The sequence below is a fragment of the Cinclus cinclus genome, chromosome 29 (genome assembly GCF_963662255.1).
Source record: "Cinclus cinclus chromosome 29, bCinCin1.1, whole genome shotgun sequence".
In the NCBI taxonomy this organism is placed as follows: domain Eukaryota; kingdom Metazoa; phylum Chordata; class Aves; order Passeriformes; family Cinclidae; genus Cinclus; species Cinclus cinclus.
This window is the reverse complement of record NC_085074.1, coordinates 282,730-300,195: the sequence shown is the minus strand read 5'-3', so window position 1 is coordinate 300,195 and position 17,466 is coordinate 282,730. Positions and strand designations below refer to the sequence as shown.

At 60.0% G+C, this 17,466-nt stretch overlaps 4 protein-coding genes across 9 annotated transcripts; 2 read left to right on the top strand and 2 right to left on the bottom strand.

Annotated features, from left to right (window-relative positions):
• Nucleotides 1-810: 810 nt before the first annotated feature.
• LOC134054648 (cytochrome c oxidase subunit 5B, mitochondrial) lies at nucleotides 811-2,319 on the bottom strand. The gene is made up of 4 exons (XM_062510536.1): nucleotides 2,200-2,319; nucleotides 2,013-2,086; nucleotides 1,293-1,392; nucleotides 811-1,010 (listed from the first exon to the last, which is right to left on the bottom strand). The coding sequence occupies exons 1-4, from the start codon at nucleotides 2,291-2,293 to the stop codon at nucleotides 898-900; spliced, it is 381 nt and encodes a 126-aa protein (XP_062366520.1). The 5' UTR covers nucleotides 2,294-2,319; the 3' UTR covers nucleotides 811-897.
• Nucleotides 2,292-6,150, top strand: LOC134054644 (calsenilin-like). Of its 2 annotated transcripts, none has more exons than XM_062510532.1 (8): nucleotides 2,292-2,352; nucleotides 4,482-4,606; nucleotides 4,693-4,762; nucleotides 4,869-4,939; nucleotides 5,210-5,317; nucleotides 5,396-5,500; nucleotides 5,583-5,645; nucleotides 5,984-6,150. In XM_062510532.1, the coding sequence occupies exons 1-8, from the start codon at nucleotides 2,292-2,294 to the stop codon at nucleotides 6,029-6,031; spliced, it is 651 nt and encodes a 216-aa protein (XP_062366516.1). In that variant the 3' UTR covers nucleotides 6,032-6,150. The 2 variants fall into 2 exon arrangements, with proteins under 2 accessions (XP_062366516.1, XP_062366515.1); XM_062510531.1 differs by lacking the exon at nucleotides 2,292-2,352 and adding an exon at nucleotides 3,391-3,493.
• Nucleotides 6,151-6,972: 822 nt separating this feature from the next.
• Nucleotides 6,973-9,493, top strand: LOC134054636 (fumarylacetoacetate hydrolase domain-containing protein 2-like). Of its 4 annotated transcripts, none has more exons than XM_062510516.1 (8): nucleotides 6,973-7,009; nucleotides 7,592-7,773; nucleotides 8,216-8,432; nucleotides 8,505-8,564; nucleotides 8,645-8,807; nucleotides 9,004-9,112; nucleotides 9,181-9,268; nucleotides 9,363-9,493. In XM_062510516.1, exons 2-8 carry the CDS (start codon nucleotides 7,595-7,597, stop codon nucleotides 9,423-9,425), a joined length of 879 nt encoding a protein of 292 aa, XP_062366500.1. In that variant the 5' UTR covers nucleotides 6,973-7,009; nucleotides 7,592-7,594; the 3' UTR covers nucleotides 9,426-9,493. The 4 variants fall into 4 exon arrangements, with proteins under 4 accessions (XP_062366500.1, XP_062366501.1, XP_062366498.1 ...); XM_062510517.1 differs by having other exon boundaries at nucleotides 8,946-9,112; XM_062510514.1 differs by having other exon boundaries at nucleotides 8,946-9,268.
• A 5-nt stretch (nucleotides 9,494-9,498) lies between these two features.
• Nucleotides 9,499-17,128, bottom strand: LOC134054621 (glycerol-3-phosphate acyltransferase 2, mitochondrial-like). 2 transcript variants are annotated; one of them, XM_062510484.1, is made up of 22 exons: nucleotides 17,049-17,128; nucleotides 16,359-16,436; nucleotides 15,601-15,717; nucleotides 15,456-15,529; nucleotides 14,476-14,586; nucleotides 14,165-14,293; nucleotides 13,418-13,517; nucleotides 13,213-13,346; nucleotides 13,051-13,135; nucleotides 12,762-12,968; nucleotides 12,439-12,546; nucleotides 12,145-12,230; nucleotides 11,963-12,057; nucleotides 11,793-11,863; nucleotides 11,284-11,542; nucleotides 10,715-10,863; nucleotides 10,445-10,522; nucleotides 10,241-10,363; nucleotides 10,041-10,161; nucleotides 9,887-9,937; nucleotides 9,714-9,769; nucleotides 9,499-9,638 (listed from the first exon to the last, which is right to left on the bottom strand). In XM_062510484.1, exons 2-22 carry the CDS (start codon nucleotides 16,371-16,373, stop codon nucleotides 9,522-9,524), a joined length of 2,286 nt encoding a protein of 761 aa, XP_062366468.1. In that variant the 5' UTR covers nucleotides 16,374-16,436; nucleotides 17,049-17,128; the 3' UTR covers nucleotides 9,499-9,521. The 2 variants fall into 2 exon arrangements, with proteins under 2 accessions (XP_062366468.1, XP_062366469.1); XM_062510485.1 differs by lacking the exon at nucleotides 17,049-17,128 and having other exon boundaries at nucleotides 16,359-16,475.
• Between the last annotated feature and the right edge of the window lie 338 nt (nucleotides 17,129-17,466).

Below are 17,466 nucleotides of genomic sequence, written 5' to 3'. Positions count from 1 at the left end.
ACTTAAGACAGGCAACCTCCAGGTCCTCCCTGAGCCCATCCAGTCCCCTGAGCAGAGCCTGGGGGACAGAACCCATACTCCTCCCCCCCCCCTCCCCCCCTCCCCCCAGTATGGGATGACCTGCCTGAGGGAATTCCTCCTGCTAGGGACTTGTCAGCCCTTAAGGGACACCCTGGGACCATACAGGGTCACTAGGGATCTTATGGGAACCAACAGGGACCTCCCAGGATCTCCTGGGGACCTCCTGTAGCTGCTTGGGATCATCTGGGAACCTATGGGGACTTCTTGAGGTCCCATGAGGATCTCCTGAGAACCTCTGGGGATCTACTTGCATCTGGTGGGGTCTTCCAAGTCCTCTCAGAGGAAGATGGAGCCATGGGTGCCTAGCAGGATCAGCACTCTGAGACTCTCCAGCAGCAGGAGGAAGAGGCTCCTTCCCAAAGGGGTGTCACCCATGGGACATGCAAGATCATGTCCAAGGGCACAAAGAGGCCCCCAGTGGGGCACTGGGGGAGGTACCCTGTGTGTGTGGAGGGAGGTGATCTGTCCAGGAGGCTGTGGGACCAACCCAATGCCCTCTCAGTGCTCAGAGACAAAGCAGCAACAAGACCCAGTAGGCTTTCCCCAGGGTCCCCCCAGTCCCAGAGCACAGGGACAATGAAATGGGGTGTCCCCACCCCAAATACTGCTCCTAGGCCATGGTGTCCCCCTCAGACCCCCATGTCCCCTCCTCACTGATGGTGACACCCCCATAGCCTGATCCCCCCACCCCACTGCCTCCCCAGCACAGACAGAGTCAGAGGCTTTCCACACAACCTCTTTATCTGGGGTGACTCAGGAGGGTTCAACAGGGCCCTGGGATCTCAGGGAGGTGAGGGTGGAGAGTCCCACATCCCCTCAGTGGGGCAGCTCATGGGGGATCAGTTTGTAGTGGGCACCACAGGAGGGGCAGCGCTGGGCCTCGCCCTTGTGCAGCCAGAACCAAACCACGTAGCTGTTGTCCTCCTCACCTGGGGGGACAGGGACAGCATGGGTCAGGAACAGCATGGGACAGGGGGCAGGGAGGGACACACACGAGGGAAAGGAACAGGAGACACGGATAGTGTGGAACAGAGCAGAAGGACAGAAGGGGATGGATCCAGGGATGGACAAATGGACAAGGGACAGGAATGGACACATGACAGCGTGGACAGGAATGGACACATGACAGCGTGGACAGACACAGCTACAAGGACGGACACACAGGACAGAGGGGCAGGACAGACACACAGGCAGGGATGGGGGGCACTCACAGACGCAGCCCACGATGCGCTTGTTGGTGATGGAGGGCACGAGGTTTGGGTCCTCCTTGGTGCCCATGTAGCGCTTGGGCCGGAACATGCTGTAGGGATCCTGTGGCAAGGGGGAAGCAGGGACAGCCACGGAATGTGAGCACTCCAGAACCCCCAGCCTCCCCTCCATCCTTCACGTCCACAACAACCCCTGAAGGCAGCCTGTCCCTGAGAACCCCAAACTGACCACATCACCCTGGTGTCCCCCATTTCCATCCCCAGACCCTCCCAAGAACTTCCCAACCCTACACCCTGCAACCCTCCAAGGACACCAAAACCCTGAAACACCCCCTCCAGATAACCCCACCGCCACCCCAAACCCCTGGGACCCCCAGATCTTCTCACCTCTCAGACCCTAACCCCACCAAGGACACCAGAACCCCGAAACAACCCCCTACCCCTCGCTACCCCCTCAGTCCCCCCCAGAACACCCTGCAACTCCCCAAACACGCATCCACCAAACTCTGCCCCTCCAAGGCAAGTGAAACCCTGAAACCGCTCCAGAGCACCCTGTCATCCCTCGAGAAACCGCGGGTGTTCCCCAGAGATACCCCCATACACATACTCCCAGAGATAACCCCAAATATATCACCCTTACCCCCAGAAATACCTCCACCCCCCATAGCCCATCTCGAGCCCCCCACAGGGTCCTCCTAAGGTCCCCAAATCCCCGGCACTCACCAGACCCTTGTTCATGGCCTCCATCACCTTCCGCTCCATCCCGGTCGCCTGTTCCTCATCGCTGGCCAGGTTCCCTGCGGGACGCCGTCACACTGGGGGTGCAGACACCCCGCCCCGGTTTCCCCCCGGTCCCGTTCGTTCCTCCCCCACTTCCCCCCATTTCTCCGCTCCCCCGGTCCCCGCTCACCGGGCACGCCGAGATGGCGGAGGGGCACGGAGCGGGCGGACGCCGCAGGCAGGAGCCGCAGGGCCGCGCTCACCCGCAGTAACCTTGAGGCCATGGCGGCGAGAGTGGCAGCACTTCCTGCAAAGGTGGAAGCGGAAGTGGCGTCGCGGGGCGGTGGAATCGCGCGCCACTGGCCGGAGCTCCGCCCCAAGTCACGCCTACACCCGCAGAGTTCCGCCCCCGTGTGGGGACCACCCTATTACAACTCCGTCCTCCTCGAAGGGGCCCCCACTCCCGGTGCGGGCCCGGTGGTCACCGACGGGGGGGTGGGGGTAGGCTGAGATTTTGGATGGAAGATGTGACTTCCGTGGGAACAGGGACACCCCCCGGGGAACAGGGACAATATCCCGGGGGCGATGGCGATGGGACACCTTGGGACTGGAGGGGAGCTGGGGATACCCTGGAGATGGTGGGGACACCTCATGGGGGACAGGGATGGTGTCCCTGGGACCATGAGGATAGGACACCCCTGGAGGGATGGAGACAGATGCTCCTGGGGCCATGGGGGACACAAGAACCCGGGGTAACAGGGACGGTGTCTCTGGAGACTTTGGGACAAGACCAGTCCAGGACACTGCGGAGTGCCATCCCTGCGGCGATGGGTACAGACGGCCAGGGGGGCAAATGACACCCCTAGGGGCACAGGGACAGTCCTCAGGGAACGGGGCCTATGTCCCCAGGACAATGGGACACCCACAGAGGGGTGGGAACAGCTCTGGGGAACAGGGCCAGCCCCCTGCCTTCTGCCTCAGTTTCCCCTCCCCTCGCTGCTTACTCATCCCTATCGATCCCATCGATCCCACCGGTGGCGGGGGGGGAGGGGAGGGGTGCAAAACAACCTTTTTTCACCTTTTTGAGGCCCTCTCTGCTTTGACCCCTCGCATGGCTTTGAACTCAGCACCCACGAGTGCTGCGGGTAGCGGGGGTAACCCCTACCTCCCCTCAATCCCCAACTTTCTTTGGGAAACTGAAAATAACATATGGGAAAGCAGCGTCGGGGGCGGGTGCGTGCCAAGGGAGGAGGAGGAGGAGGAGGAGGATGAGGGCAGGACAGCCGGACACGGGCAGCAGCACCCGCCCCGCGCTCCCGCAGCACCCAGCGCCAGCACCCCCGCAGGCTTTGGGGGGGAGCCCCCAACCCCCCCGGGGGCCATGGGCATCCAGGGCATGGAGCTGTGCGCCGTGGCCGTGGTCATCCTCCTCTTCATCGCCGTCCTCAAGCAGTTTGGCATCCTGGAGCCAATCTCTGTAGAAGGTACCCCCCAAACCTTAACTAATTCAAATTATTTAATTATCAACCCCCTATTTCGGGGTGTCCCCTTACCTCCTCCAGCACTAAATGACCTGTTAGCCTCTAATTTGCCCCTGTGGAGTAGAACCGGCTGGTTTTGGGCTTGCCGTCGGGAGGGTTTCGGGTGAAGGCTTTAGGAGGATTCGGGAGTGTGGGGGGAGAGGGCAGGGCCCCCAACCCCCTCCGCCCCCAGCAGCGACCTGGCCCAGCCTTCGACGGGGGTGGGGACCCTCACCCTAGAGACCTCCCTCCCAGGGCTCCCCTGCCCTGCTAACACCCAGGAGTGGATAACTGGGACTCTCAGTGTCCCCCAAACCTACCCAAGGTGGGCTGGGAGGGCTCTGGGCTGGCGCTGACCCCCAACAAGCCTCCTGAGGTGGAGTGCTGAGGAGCCTCGACTCCACAGTGGCCCCCAAAACCTCCTGAGGTGGGACACAGGGAGCCCCAAGTCCTCCATCAGCCCCTGAACCTCCCCTCAGAGGGGACATAAGGGTCCCCCAGTCCCTCACTGCCCCCCAAGACCCCCTGATATGGGATGCCAGGGACCCCCAATCCCCCCCAAGTCCCCTAAGACCCCTCACAGCCGGTGCTGAGGGTTCTCCCCCCTCTGACAGCACCTGGGAATTTTTCAGACTCCCAACCCCATCCCAAAATCGCTGACACCCCTCTGTGCTGAGCGGCTCCACAGGAGCTTCCCAGGCTGAAATTATTAATGAACCATCATTTATTAATTACCTTCTGCTGAGCTGGGCGGGAGCAGCAGTGGCCAAGAGGTGGCTCAGGAATCTTCTGCGCCTTGAGAAACCCCTCGGGATGCAACACCCGTGGTGTTCCAGGGTCCCGAGGGATATCCGGTGTCCACCAAGGCTCTGGGCAGTAGGTTTAGGGGTGGAGGGGTGTTTCTAAGGTGTGTGTGTGGGGGGGGTCTTTGCCCGGGGGTGTCTCCTGGCAGACAGCTGTGATGACGATGTGGAGCTCCTGACCATCCGGCACCAACCCGAGGGGCTGGAGCAGCTTCTGGCTCGGACCAAATTCACCAAGACGGAGCTTCAATCCCTCTACCGTGGTTTCAAGAACGTGAGTCTGGGAGTCTGCCGCCTCAATCCCCCAAATATGTAGGTCCCCACTTTCCGTGGGGTCACCGGCGCTGCTCCCCTTTCCAGGAATGTCCCAGTGGCCTCGTGGATGAGGAAACCTTCACACTCATCTACTCGCAGTTCTTTCCTCAAGGTGGTGAGTGGGGGGGTCCCCAAATCAGGCATGAGGGTTTGGGGGGGCCCATCCGGGAAAACTCCCGACCCCCAGTTATGGGGGAGTCACCGTCCCCCTTCCCCTGCAGACGCCAGCTCCTACGCCCACTTCTTGTTCGACGCCTTTGACGCCGACCACAATGGGGCTCTCTGCTTCCAGGTGGGAATTCCTGGTGGGAATGGCTGTGCCAGCACCGTGATTCATCACATCTTCCCCCTCCTCTTCCTCCTCCTCTTCCCCCTCCCAGGCTGTGGCCAAACTCTCCCTCGCGGGTGCCGGGAGCACCAGGCGCTGCGGCAGTGGGGGGTAAAAATAACAGGATCAATAGGGAATGAAATCCCTTGGGTGCCCCAGGATCGATATGGCCGCAGGAGGGAGGGGCAGGGGGTGAGGGTCCTTCCCCGCTCACGGCCACGACCCTTGTGGCAGGATTTCGCAGTAGGACTCTCGGTGCTGCTGCGGGGGACAGAGCAGCAGAAGCTGAAGTGGACGTTTGACCTCTACGACGTGAATAAGGACGGCTACGTCACCAAGGAGGTGACAGTGGGGAACACTGAGGGGCTGGTGGGGTGGGGACACTCACACGGGCACCTGCCAGCTCCCTGTGTCCTCCAGGACATGCTGGAGATCATGAAATCCATCTATGCCATGATGGGCCGCTGCACCGAGCCCTCCCTGGGGGCCAGCGCGCCAGCCCAGCACGTGGAGCTATTCTTCCAGGTGAGACAGGCCCCACTGTCACCTCCTGGGGCCACTCTGTGGCCAGGGGTGGCCCCGCTGAGCCCTGGCCACTCCCTTGCAGAAGATGGACAGGAACGGGGACGGCGTGGTGACCTTCGAGGAGTTCCTGGCTACGTGCCAAGAGGTGAGGGGCTTCGGGCAGGGACCATCCTCCTCCTCCTCCTCCTCCTCCTCCTCCTCCTCCTGCTTGTTCTGTCCCAAAATGATGTGCTGGGGACATCAGGAGAGAGGGGGACAAAGGGGTCACCCTGGGAGGGATGGGAATGGGATAGGAGAGGCACAGGAGTTCGGGCTGGGAGAGGGATGTGGGGGAGATAGGAGGATTGTGATGGGAAGTGTGGGGTGCGGGGGACAGGGGGAGGGGACAGGAGAGAGATGATAAAAAGGGTGACAAGGAGAGCTGGCAGGCGGGGGGGGGGGTGGTCTGGAGGGGGCACAGGATCTCTGATCTCTTCCCCCCAGGACAAGGACATCATGAGCTCCATGCAGATCTTCCATAACGTGCTCTAGATCCTGCACACCCCCCCGGAGTTTTTCTATTTCAGACAAGAAATTCAAAGGCAGAAGAAATCCAGCATGTGGCTCCCAGAGATGGGAGAGGACAAGGACGATGTTGCCACCAGAGCCCCAGGGGGCGTGGCTCTGTTACCTGCCAGACAGACCTATTTTGGGGGGCTGAGCCTCCTCTCCACACCCCTCCCCCTCCCACCCCCGCCTTGGCGATGCGAGGACCTGACACAGGGTGGGAGCCCTGGGACACAGGATCTGCCTGGGACCTGAGGATCCTCAGACACGGGACCCCCACCCAGGATCTGGGGGCCTTCTGGGTGGGAATCTCCATATTGCAGCCATGAAATGGAATCCCCAACCACCAACCAAAAAAACACCCCCTCCTCCCCCCAACAGTCAGGGGTTGCATGAAGCCACAGCACCCCATCCCCCAGCAGCGTGGAGATGGGGGGCGATTTTTATAAATAAACCAACTAGTGACGATTTAAGGGGTGAAATGGAGTCACGAGGGATGTGAGAGACGCCCCGTGTCCGGGTGCCTGTCCTGCTCTCTGTCCCTGGGTCCCAGTCCCCTCCCCGATTCCCAACCCCTATCCCGCTCCTAGTCCTATTCTCCGTACGTCATCCAGTGCCTATCCTCGTCCGGCTATCAGTCGCAATTCCCGTGCCTCTCTCATTCCCGGTCCCGTTCCCGGTCGCAGTCCCTCTCTCATTCCCACTCCCGATCCCGTTCCTATTCTCGTTTCCGGTCCCGTTCCGTCTCTAATTCCCGGTCCCGCGGCCACGCGGCTCAGCCCTATCCCCTCTTTCACTCTCTTTGGCTGTTTGCCCCCGCCCCTTCTCGCTCCCATTGGACGGCCAAAAGGGGGCAGAGTCTCGGAGCGGAGACCTTCAGGCTGGTGGGGCAGCACGTGACGTGACACGTGACGTGGTGGTGCCGGGGCCTGCAGCGCCCCCTAGCGAAGCGGGGTAACAACGGTGTGTGAGACCTTCGGGACCCCGGGATGGGATGAACCCCGGGAACCGGGAGAACCCCCTGGATCGGGGCTCTGTGGGACTGGGGGGATAGTCCTTGGATCGGGGGCATTCTGGGGATCGGGGCTGTGTGGGATAAATGTGGGGATCCCTGGGGTCGGAGTGGTGCGGGATCGGGACTGTGCGGAACTCGGGGTGGGGGGAATGTGGGGTCGGTGGAGAATCCCATGGAACCGGGGAATTCCTTAGGCTCGGACTGAGTGGGCAAGAAATGGGGGGGAATCCTCCGAGTCTGGGTTTGTGCAGGATCAGGGGAATCCCTAGGATTGGGCTGAGCGGTATCGGAGTGGTCATGTCCTCGGGAATCGGAGCGGTGCGGGATCAGGAGGGCATCCCCTGGCACTGGGGGGATTCTGGGGATCGTGGCCGTGTGGGGTTGGGGGAGCGGCCCTCGAGCCCTGGGGTTGGGTGGGATCCCCCGGGGTTGGGGCCAGGTGGGATCAAGGGGAGGGATCCCTCGGGTGCCGGGATTCATCCGCTGCCCCGAGCCCCCCTCCGGCAGGATCCCGAGCCGCGGTTCCGCAGGAGATGCGCGGGGCGCTGCGGCTGGTGCGGTTCCGGGGGGCCGCGGGCGGGGGTCCCCGGCTCGGGCTGGAGGAGGCGCCCGGGGGGGACCTGGTGGATCTGAGCGCGGCGGAGCCGGAGCTGCCCCGATCGATGCGGGAGTTCCTGGAGATCGGCCCCCGTGGGCTGGCGCTCGCCCAGAGGTGGGTAAGGCAAAGGATGGGTCCCAAAGATGGGTGAACTTCAAAGGTGCGTGATACCCAAAGGTAGGTGCTGCAATAGCCGGCTCCACTCCAGCAGTGGGTCCTCTGAAAAGAAGAGGGAACTCCAAAAGGGAGGGTATCCTCATGGATCCCCACAGGAGTGGCCATCCAAATCTGCATGCTGCTTTGGATGACCCCAAAGTGTGTTACCCCCCAGCAGTTGGTCCCCCAAAAAGGTGAGGACTCCAAATCGTGGGTGACCCCCAATGATGTGTGACTGCCAAGAGTGGCTGACCCCAAGTGGGTCCTCTCAACTGTGGACATCCCCAAAAGGAGAGCCCCTAACCATAGCTGACCCTTCTGAATGACTCCCCAAAAGTGTGTCCCCTGAGAAACGGGTGCACCAAAATGTGGGTGACCCCAAGGGTGGATGTTCCCACAGAGCACTGGAGTCAGGACAGCACCGGGTGCCCCGGGTGACTGCGCGGCTGCTGGCACCTGTGGGGGACCCTGAGAAGGTGATCTGTGTGGGACTCAACTACCATGACCATTGCAAGGAGCAGGCTGTGAAGGTCCCCAAGGAACCCCTCATCTTCAGCAAGTTCCCCAGTGCCATCACCGGGCCCTATGATGACATTGTGCACCCCCAGGACACCAGCGTGGGTAGCCTGGTACCCACCCCTGCAGCCCCCAAAGGAATGGCCGTCCCAGCCCCTCTTCTGTCCCCACAGGAGCTGGACTGGGAGGTGGAGTTGGCTGCCATCATCGGGAAAAGAGGGCGACACATTGAGGTACCCTCGGTCCACCTTGGGTGGGGGGGGGGGGGGTGTGTGGGAGTGTCCCTCTGTAAGCAGGTCCCTGCTGTCCCCAGGAGGCAGTGGCACTGGAACACGTGCTGGGCTTCACGGTGGCCAACGATGTGAGCGCCCGGGACTGGCAGATGCGGCGCAACGGGCGGCAGTGGCTGCTGGGCAAAACGTTTGACACCTTCTGTCCCCTGGGGCCAGCCATTGTCACCAGGGAGGCCCTGGCAGGTGAGACAGTTATGGGTTGGGGACAGGACATGGGATGAGAACAAGACAGGGATGGGATGGTGACTCCTTCTCAGCTGCCACTGGTGCCCATGTTCCCCACAGCCCCATGTTCCCCATTCTCCCATGTTTTTCCCCAAGGTTGGGGTCCCAGTGGCACTACCAGGGTGGCCATGCCCCCTCATGACACCTCCCACAGATATCCACAACCTGTGGATTCGCTGCAGTGTCAATGGGCACCGTATGCAGGACAGCAACACCTGCCACCTCATCTTTGGGGTGCCCGCCCTCGTCGCCTGGGTCTCCCGGTAGGAATGGGGGAGCTGGGGACCCTCAAAGTCCAGGGGGCCGTGGCTGACACCTCATGTGTCCCCAGGTTTGTGACACTGGTCCCTGGAGACATCCTCCTGACAGGGACCCCTGCGGGAGTGGGGGTCTTTCGGAAACCGCCTGTTTTCCTTAAGGTGAGGGGAAATGGGGGCTCAGGTGGCACTGGGGTGTGAGTGGGGATGTGGTGGACCCCACTGGGGACAGAAGCCACCATGTCACCCCTTGCAGCGTGGTGATGAGGTGCAGTGTGAGATTGAGGAGCTGGGCACCATCTGCAACCGGGTGGTCTGATAGTGGAGAGACACCTCAAATCCCACCTCCCCCTCACAGGGGTCAATAAATCCACGAGCCATTTGGTCATTGTGCCCTGTTAATGCGTCAGCGGGGCTACAGCTGGGTGAACTGGTGGATAAAGGCTCTCAGCTTCTCCCGGCTGGAAGCAGACTGGAAAGGCTGGGAGAGCTGCAGGAGGGGTCCGGTGGGCGTCTGCAGCTCCTCCAGCACCTGGGGAGGCACAGGAAGGTCAGGAGGGGAGAGAGGGGGTAGCAAAACATGCGGGGCTGGGGGAGCTGTGCTTACCCCCATGTCCTTGAAACTATGCAGGGAGCTCAGGGCCAGACTTCTGTCGGGATACCCTGTGGGGAGAGAGATCCCGAGGGAACCCCCAGCTGCCACCTCTTAAGAACTCTTAGCCTGGCTTGGGGGTGACTGACCCCTAAAAGCAAGACCCCTCCCCCTCAACCTTGACTCACCATCCTCATCCTCGGCCAGAAATTCCAGCAGTGCCTCCACAAAGCCTGCCTCTGCAATGGGGAGGGGCATCAGCTCCCACCTCCTGGAGGCTGCAGCCCTGCCTCAGTGGCCCCAGGGAGTCCCAGGGGGTTCCCCACTTTGGGTTGGTCCTACCAGGGTGAGGCCAGGGGGGTCGGTCCAGGAACTCCACAGCCCGGCTGTAGGTCTGCAGGATGGGGCTCAGGAGGCGGCAAAGGAAGAGAAGGAAGCCAGGGAATCCCTGGGGCTCGCTGAGCTGTGGGGGATACACGGCCAGATTTGGGGGAGACCACCCTCCCTTCAGCCTGGGGGGCAGTGGGGGAACCCCCCAATACCTTGTAGCACTGCTTGGGGACCCCATGGTTGCTGTCGCTGTCACTGTCATCAGAGAAGGATCCCAGGGAATGTCCCCACAATCGCCGGGGTGCCACATCACAACACCAGTGCTCACTCTCCAGCTATGGGGACAACAGGCTGTCACCTCACCTCGAAGCCACCCTGTCCCTGTGGTCCAGGAGAGGTCTTGAGATGTGACCCACCTCCTCCTCCTCCAGCAGCCCCCCAAGGATGAGTTTGTCCAGGATGTCCAGGCTGTGGCAGTCACGAGGCTGGCAGGGCTGGGGATACAGGAAAGGGGTGACAGGCCACCCCCCTGTCCCCATCTGGAGCCCCAGCAGTGTTGGGGAAGGCAGGCCACCTCCATGTCCCCAGCTGGAGCCCCAGCAGTATTGGGGAAGGCAGGCCACCTCCATGTCCCCACCTGGAGCTCCAGCAGGGTTGGGGAAGACAGGCAACCTCCATGTCCCCACCTGGAGCCCCAGCAGGGTTAAGGGCAGCAGCTGCAGCAGCTCCAGGATCTTGTGGAGCAGCTCCTCCCGGCTCAGCATGATCCTGGTGAGGCTGGAGGGGGGCCCCAGGACTGGCAGCACCTCCAGCAGCAGGGCACGAATGGCACAGGCTGATGGGACAGGGATGTCACCAGTCCTAGAGTCACCCAATACTCCAGCATCCTCAATCCCCAGTGTCCCCAACTCCCCCACTGTCCCTCACCTCTACCATCCCCAGTCCCCATTCCCCACTGACAATAATCCCCTGCCTCCCCAGTTTCTTCAGTGCTACTGTCCTGGTGACACTGAATCTCCCAGTATCACTGATCTCCCTGGCATTACTGATCCCTGGTGTCCCAAATCCCAATGTCATCAACCACCACAGTATAAACAATACCCCTGGTGTTCTCCAAACTCCAGCCATCACCCATTTCTGGTGTCACCGATTCCCCCAGTGCCTCTAAGCCCTGGTGTCACCGATTGCCACAGCAGCCCTGCTCCCTGGTACCAGTAGTGTCACCCCATTCCCACTCCCTTATGTCCACACTCACCACCCACGGCCTCCCCAGCCAGGTGGTGCCGGACACCCCCTGCCAGCTGTGCCAGCCGTGCCCGGGCCAAGGCCTCAGGGGGCCCTAGAGCAGCCCTGGGGGGCCCCAGCAGGTGCGGGGCCAGGGAGGGCTGCAGCTGCCGCAAGCTGTGCCCCACTAGTGCCCGCAGCTGCCCCGAGAACCCCACGGACCGGCCCCGCAGCAGGAGCTGCTCCAGCAGCTCTGAGAAGTCCCACATCAGCTGGGGCAGCAGCACAACCTGGGGGAACAGAGGGAGATTCTGCTGGGAGTGCTGCTCTGAGGGGAAGAGGGGGATTCCCCCTGGGAATGCTGCTCTAAGAAGAGGTGATTCCCATTAGGACTACTACTTCCTGTTAAAGGAGGGTGATTATTATAGGAATGCTGCTACAAGGGAAAGAAGGGTGATTCCCACTGGGCCTTATGGGGAGGGTGGAATCCTGCTGGGAATGCTGTTCTGAGGGAAGGGAAAGATGGAAAATTTATCCCACCTCCCGATGCCTGTGGAGCAGCAGCGCCGCAGTGATTCCCACAGGCATGATGGCAGAGCAGGCGCTGGAATCTGCAGTGGGAGAGAGGGACTTGTTATCCTGGGGGATTAACTTCCACCCCATTCCCACACATGGAATGCCATCCCAAGGGATGCAGGGACCTCCCTCACCACTCAGTGCGTGCAGCCCCAGCGCCGTCACCAAAATCTCCTCTTCAGTCCCCAAACTGGGACTCAAAGTCCCCACATTCCCAACATCCAGTGGGCTGGGAAGTCAGGATGAGAGGGGTGAGGAGAGAGAAGCCAGGAGCAGAGATCCAAGGGGAAACACTGCCTGGGGCTTGGCTCCTCACCCCCTGCCCAGGATGGTGGGAAGCAGCAACTGCTCTGGACGATTCCCTGTGAGGAGTGGCCTGACGAGGTTGTTGTCCACAAATTCCTGGGAATGAGGATGAAGGAGCCTGTGGATGCTCACACCCCTCTGCACTACGAGTTCACTTGATTCCTGGATCCCCAGGGCTGGGAGGACCACAGATCTCCCCAGGATGGATTCACTCGATGTTCCCAGACACATCAAACCCCACCAACATCCCAGGAAGAGTCTCCCAGTGCTGGGATAGATCCAGGGGGATCCCCAGCTGCCATACCTGTAAGGAGAAGGGCTGAGAAAAATCCACCTGGGCACATCCACGGTGCTGGCGCACAGCCTGGAATGCTGCCTGGAGACATGTGCTGATCCCAAGCGGCTGATGGGGCTGCCAAGAGACAGCATTGAAGGATTCTTGGCAGATTTGGGGGGATGCCACTCCCCAGGGATGCTCCCAGAAATCTGGGGCAATGCCTCTCCCTAGGGATCTTCCCAGAGATTTAGGGGAACATTGCTTCCTAGAGATTTTGGGGAATAATGATTGCCAGGGACAGTCCCAGTGATTTGGGGGACAACCAGTGACCCCCCCAAAATCCCTCTCACCGCTCCATCCTGCTCCATTCTGCCAGGAGCCACGTCATAGGCAATTCCCACTGGGATGATGAGGACATCAGCCACAGCTCCATCCCGCAGTGCCCGAAGCACGCAGAGCAGCCAGCGTCGGGCAGGGTCTGCCAGGTGCAGAGAACCCAGAGGCTCCTCCAGGAACAGGACGAGGGGCTGGCGGCTCCGCAGCACCTCCTGGACATACTGGGGAAAGACTGGGAACACTGAGAGCTGCCAGCACTTCCTGAGCACTCCATAGGGATTTTTCAGCCCAAACTGCACCTACCGCATCCAGTACAGCCCCTGGGAGCCCCTCATCTAGCTCACTCCATGAAGGCAGGAAAATCCCTCCCAGGCGCTGGAGCAGGGATCTAGCAAGAGAAGGACACTGTGGGCAATCACTGCATCCCCCTGGATCTTCTGGGAACATCCCACAGCGCTTCCTTACCGGAGGAAAGGGCTGGTCCAGGCACCCACTGCCACCCTGGGCAGTCCGATCCCCTGAGACAGGAGGACGAAGGACAGGAGTAGCCCATCCACCTGGGACTGGTGGCTGCACAGAAACACCAGTGGCACCTCGGGCTGCAAGCAAGGGATCCTGGGGTAAGTTCTCAGCCTTCCAGGGGCTAGGAGTGCCCGGCCAGGCTCCGTACCGTCCTGGCAGCTCGCCGCACCATCTCCAGCTGCCCCCGGTGCAGCTGAACGCTCAGGAACAGACGGGTCAGGAGCTTGGGGAGCAGCCAGTGGCACAGCCTGCAGGAAAACTGGGAATGAGGAACTCTGCCATGCATGGGGCTTCCCCAAACCCTCCTTGCCTCAGTTTCCCCAACCCATCCCTGCTCAAAATTCCCACTTTTATCATATGTAAAAGGTTGCATGTAATGAGACATTCTTCTTTCCGTTGGCAACCAGAGCTGCCATTGGGAATCCTGTATTCCCTCCATCTTCCTGTCCTGCCTTGGGATCTCCAATTCCCAGGGGAATACTTTCCCTTTAATGGCTCAAAAGTACTCTTTATTCCCACTGGATCAGACAAGCAATGAAGCCCCGGATTCCCAGTGGTTCAGTGGGTCAGTGATGAGATGGGGAAGGGAAAATTTTCTCTGCTTCCCTCCCTCCTGTGGGGTTTGAATTTTCCCACTCCAGCTCATCAGAAGGAATTGGGGCAATGGCCCCAGGAGCTACAGAGGACCCCAAGGGCAGGCAGACAAGGGATCCATGTGCAGCTCCCAAAGGATCCCAAAATATTCCCCGAAGTATGCCAGCACATCCCCCAAAAGGATCCCAGAAAACCACCCAAGGGATCCACGTGCATCCTCCCAAAATCCCAGAGTATCTCCAAAAGGATCTGTATCCATCCCCCAGAGAATCCCATAGTATCTCCCCAAAAGATCCGTGACCTGAGCAGCAGAGAGGAGAGCGGACCCTGGATTTCCCCCAGGATCCGGCAGATCTTCTCCTTCCAGCGCTGCGGGGATCCCTCATCCCCTCCAGACGCAGGGTCCAGGCTGGAGGCAGCATCCTGCACCCTGGGGAGAGAATGGCAGAGGGGAGCACTCCAGAATCCATGTGTTGGGGTCCAGAGAGCCTTGGGGGGATACCAAGATCACACCGACCTGTGATCCAAGGACCAAACAGGATCCCCATGATCGGGAGCTGGCCCCTCCTGGGTGAGGGTGGTCCTGGGATGGCCCTAGCTGCTCCCACCCACCTCCTGCTGCTGCAGATCTGCACCAGAAGCTCTCCGGGGGTCTCTGCTGGAATTTTCCATTCCCAGGCTGCAAGAAATCCACAGACCCTCTGGACCAGCCAGCCCCGGAACCTGGAGGGGACATACAGTGACATCCTGGAAAAGGAGCTTTTCCAGCAGGATCAGAGCCCCCCAGACTGCCTCTTCGCCAGATTCAGGACATTTCTCCCCACTTCACAGCTGGAAATGTTGAGGCATCGGTGGATTGATGCTTCAGGCTGCCCAGCAGAAAGAAACCTGATTCAAACCTGGGATTCCCAAATCACGGAAATTTCCCAATCTACCCCCAAATCTGCACTGAGGGCTGGATGGGAGGGAGCTTTGTGATATCCTGGAGCATGCAGGAAGGCCTGGAGTGGGACAGGGGAACTGCATTCCCCATTATCCCAATGGAGTCTTCCAAGCATTTCAAAGCTGAAGCTGGGAACACTTGGAACTGAATGGAGGATAATGATCTAATCTGGGAAGAAAAAAAGCAAAAAATGGATAATCCAGGGATTTCTCCCTAAAGGGGAGAAATCTGGCACCTCAAAAACAAAAATATCTGGAAATGGCTCTGTGGCAATTCCTGCCCAGAGGAAGAAGGGGGATAACCACAATTTTGCCTTTCCTGGTATTTCTCCTTCTGGGGGAAGTGACTATTCTCCCTTTTCCCTGTGAGCTAGAGAGGAGAACAACCCTCCACCTCCACCTCTTCCCACCAAGATTCCAGTTTTTGCTCAAACAAATAAAAGCATGGCCCCAAATACTCAATTCCATGACAAGCACAGTCCAAGCCCTCAGAGACGCCACTTCCAGCCTCCCAAACCTGATTTATGAGCTTGGTTTGCCATAATGAGGAACAGCGAGGATGGAGAAGGATTCCCACATGCATTTTGGTGAAATGTTGGGTGTAAAGTGGTTTTCTAGGTGTCTTCTGCACAGAGCTCATCCATCCTCACCGTGTATCTGTCTCTGTCACATGGCTGACATCGCAGAACCCGAGAGCAGCAAGATCCTCGGGATAGAATCCATCCTGGCAGAAAAAATGGGATCAATTCCTGCAGGTGTGGATCCTCGGCTTCCCGGGATCCCCAACTCTCCTACCCAGCTCCTGGGGGTGCAGGTCTGGCAGCAGCGCCCTGAAACCGGATGATGGTATTTTCCCAGGAATGGGATGAAAACTTCCATCTTTGGGCCCGAATGGCTAATCCATGTTTGAATCTGAAGAGGGAAAGAAAAATGGGGAGGGGCATCTGGAATGTCAAATGTGGGCAGATACACCCAAAAACGTGCTTGTCATGCGGAGGGGGGGTTTCAATAACGGCAAGGAATAAAGAAATTTTAGCTGGGACTAGCTGGTGACACATTTTGGTGACTGTGTGGACCTGGATCAATCTGGATGCAGGGGAATCAACCTGGTTCTGAGGGATCAGGACCCTGGCAGGACCGGGCACTGGGTTTTCTCTTCCTCACAGACACAGATTAAACAGGATTGACCCAGATCCAGTGGGATCAGCTGGGAAATATGGGCCTGAGGGGGCTCACTGGGATCTGGGGAGACCCCAGATCCCTCATCAGCCCTTTACACCCCAACCTGAAGAGTCAGGGGATACTCTGGAACATTGGGATTCCAATTCCTTGACTCACAAGTTAGGATCCCCCTCTCCCTTTCTGAGGGATGAGGTTAACCAATTTTATTTCCTAAAAAAAGAAGGGGAAAAATAACCAAATTTGGTTTAAAACGTAGCTGTGAGAGAAGAAAAGAAGGGGGAAAGTGAGGAGACCCCAGTATGATTTGGGGGGGGGGGGGAATTCATGAGGAGCAGGCTGGTGGCACAGAGGGCCCCTGTGGTGTCACATACCTTGGGGAGTGTCATGGCTGGGAGGACACCCCCAAAATGGGGAGGCACTGGTGCTCGAGGATCCTGGGAAAAAAAATCCTGGAGACACAAACAGGTAGAAAGGAGGATTTCAGGAGGTTTGGGACACACAGAACAGGGGCTGGGAAAGGGACCCCACATGTGCCCTACAGAGCCTGGAGTGACCTGGGGAAGAAAAGACCTGGGGAAGAAAAGTAACGCCCCACAGCACCTATGGAATTGGGGAGGCTAACACCCCACAGGCCCTACAGGAAATCTGGGGGAGTAACACACCCCGCCCTGACCCCTCACACCCCACATCCCCTACAGGGTTTGAGGGCAGTAACACACCCCGCCCTGACCCCTCACACCCCACATCCCCTACAGGGTTTGAGGGCAGTAACACACCCCGCCCTGACCCCTCACACCCCACATCCCCTACAGGGTTTGAGGGCAGTAACACACCCCGCCCTGACCCCTCACACCCCACATCCCCTACAGGGTTTGAGGGCAGTAACACACCCCGCCCTGACCCCTCACACCCCACATCCCCTACAGGGTTTGAGGGCAGTAACACACCCCGCCCTGACCCCTCACACCCCACATCCCCTACAGGGTTTGAGGGCAGTAACACACCCCGCCCTGACCCCTCACACCCCACATCCCCTACAGGGTTTGAGGGCAGTAACACACCCCGCACAGGCCCCACAACCCCTCGGTCCGGGGGTCCCAGCCCCACCAGCCCCTGCGGAGCTCCGGCACTCACTGCCCGCGGCCCTGCTCACCGCAGATCCCGCGCTCCGGTCCGGCCCCGCTCCGCCCTCGGGCAGCCCGGCCGGAACCCGCCCCGGCGGAACTGATCCCCGGCCCAAGCCGCCAGCAGCCCGCCCCGCCAGCAGCCCCAGGCCATCCACAGCTCTGTCTCCCCCCACGGTCCCGAACCCAGGGAGCTGCAGCGGCCTGGAAACACCAGAAGGGCCCCTTTTCACCTGAGGAGGGGCGCTCCACCTCCTCCCCCATCCAAAGTAGTTCCTGTATCCCACCTGCACTTCCCCATCCCCCTGCCTCCCCCCCGCCCCACCACCTCCATCCCCACCCCCCATCTTTGTTC

Bases quoted from the DNA above. Each gene is read 5' to 3' on its own strand.
- LOC134054648 (XM_062510536.1), bottom strand. From the start codon at position 2,293: ATGGCCTCAAGGTTACTGCGGGTGAGCGCGGCCCTGCGGCTCCTGCCT. The intron at 2,087-2,199 runs GTGAGCGGGGAC...GGCGTCCCGCAG, and splicing joins CCGCCATCTCGGCGTGCCCG to GGAACCTGGCCAGCGATGAG. The intron at 1,011-1,292 runs GTGAGTGCCCCC...CTGTCCCCCCAG, and splicing joins GCGCATCGTGGGCTGCGTCT to GTGAGGAGGACAACAGCTAC.
- LOC134054644 (XM_062510531.1), top strand. From the start codon at position 3,391: ATGGGCATCCAGGGCATGGAGCTGTGCGCCGTGGCCGTGGTCATCCTC. The intron at 3,494-4,481 runs GTACCCCCCAAA...GTCTCCTGGCAG, and splicing joins GGAGCCAATCTCTGTAGAAG to ACAGCTGTGATGACGATGTG. The intron at 5,646-5,983 runs GTGAGGGGCTTC...TCTTCCCCCCAG, and splicing joins TCCTGGCTACGTGCCAAGAG to GACAAGGACATCATGAGCTC.
- LOC134054636 (XM_062510514.1), top strand. From the start codon at position 7,595: ATGCGCGGGGCGCTGCGGCTGGTGCGGTTCCGGGGGGCCGCGGGCGGG. The intron at 8,565-8,644 runs GTACCCTCGGTC...TGCTGTCCCCAG, and splicing joins AAAGAGGGCGACACATTGAG to GAGGCAGTGGCACTGGAACA. The intron at 9,269-9,362 runs GTGAGGGGAAAT...CACCCCTTGCAG, and splicing joins AACCGCCTGTTTTCCTTAAG to CGTGGTGATGAGGTGCAGTG.
- LOC134054621 (XM_062510484.1), bottom strand. The intron at 12,969-13,050 runs GTAGGTGCAGTT...GTCTTTCCCCAG, and splicing joins CAGGGGCTGTACTGGATGCG to TATGTCCAGGAGGTGCTGCG. The intron at 11,864-11,962 runs GTGAGGGAGGTC...CTCCCACTGCAG, and splicing joins GGGGCTGCACGCACTGAGTG to ATTCCAGCGCCTGCTCTGCC.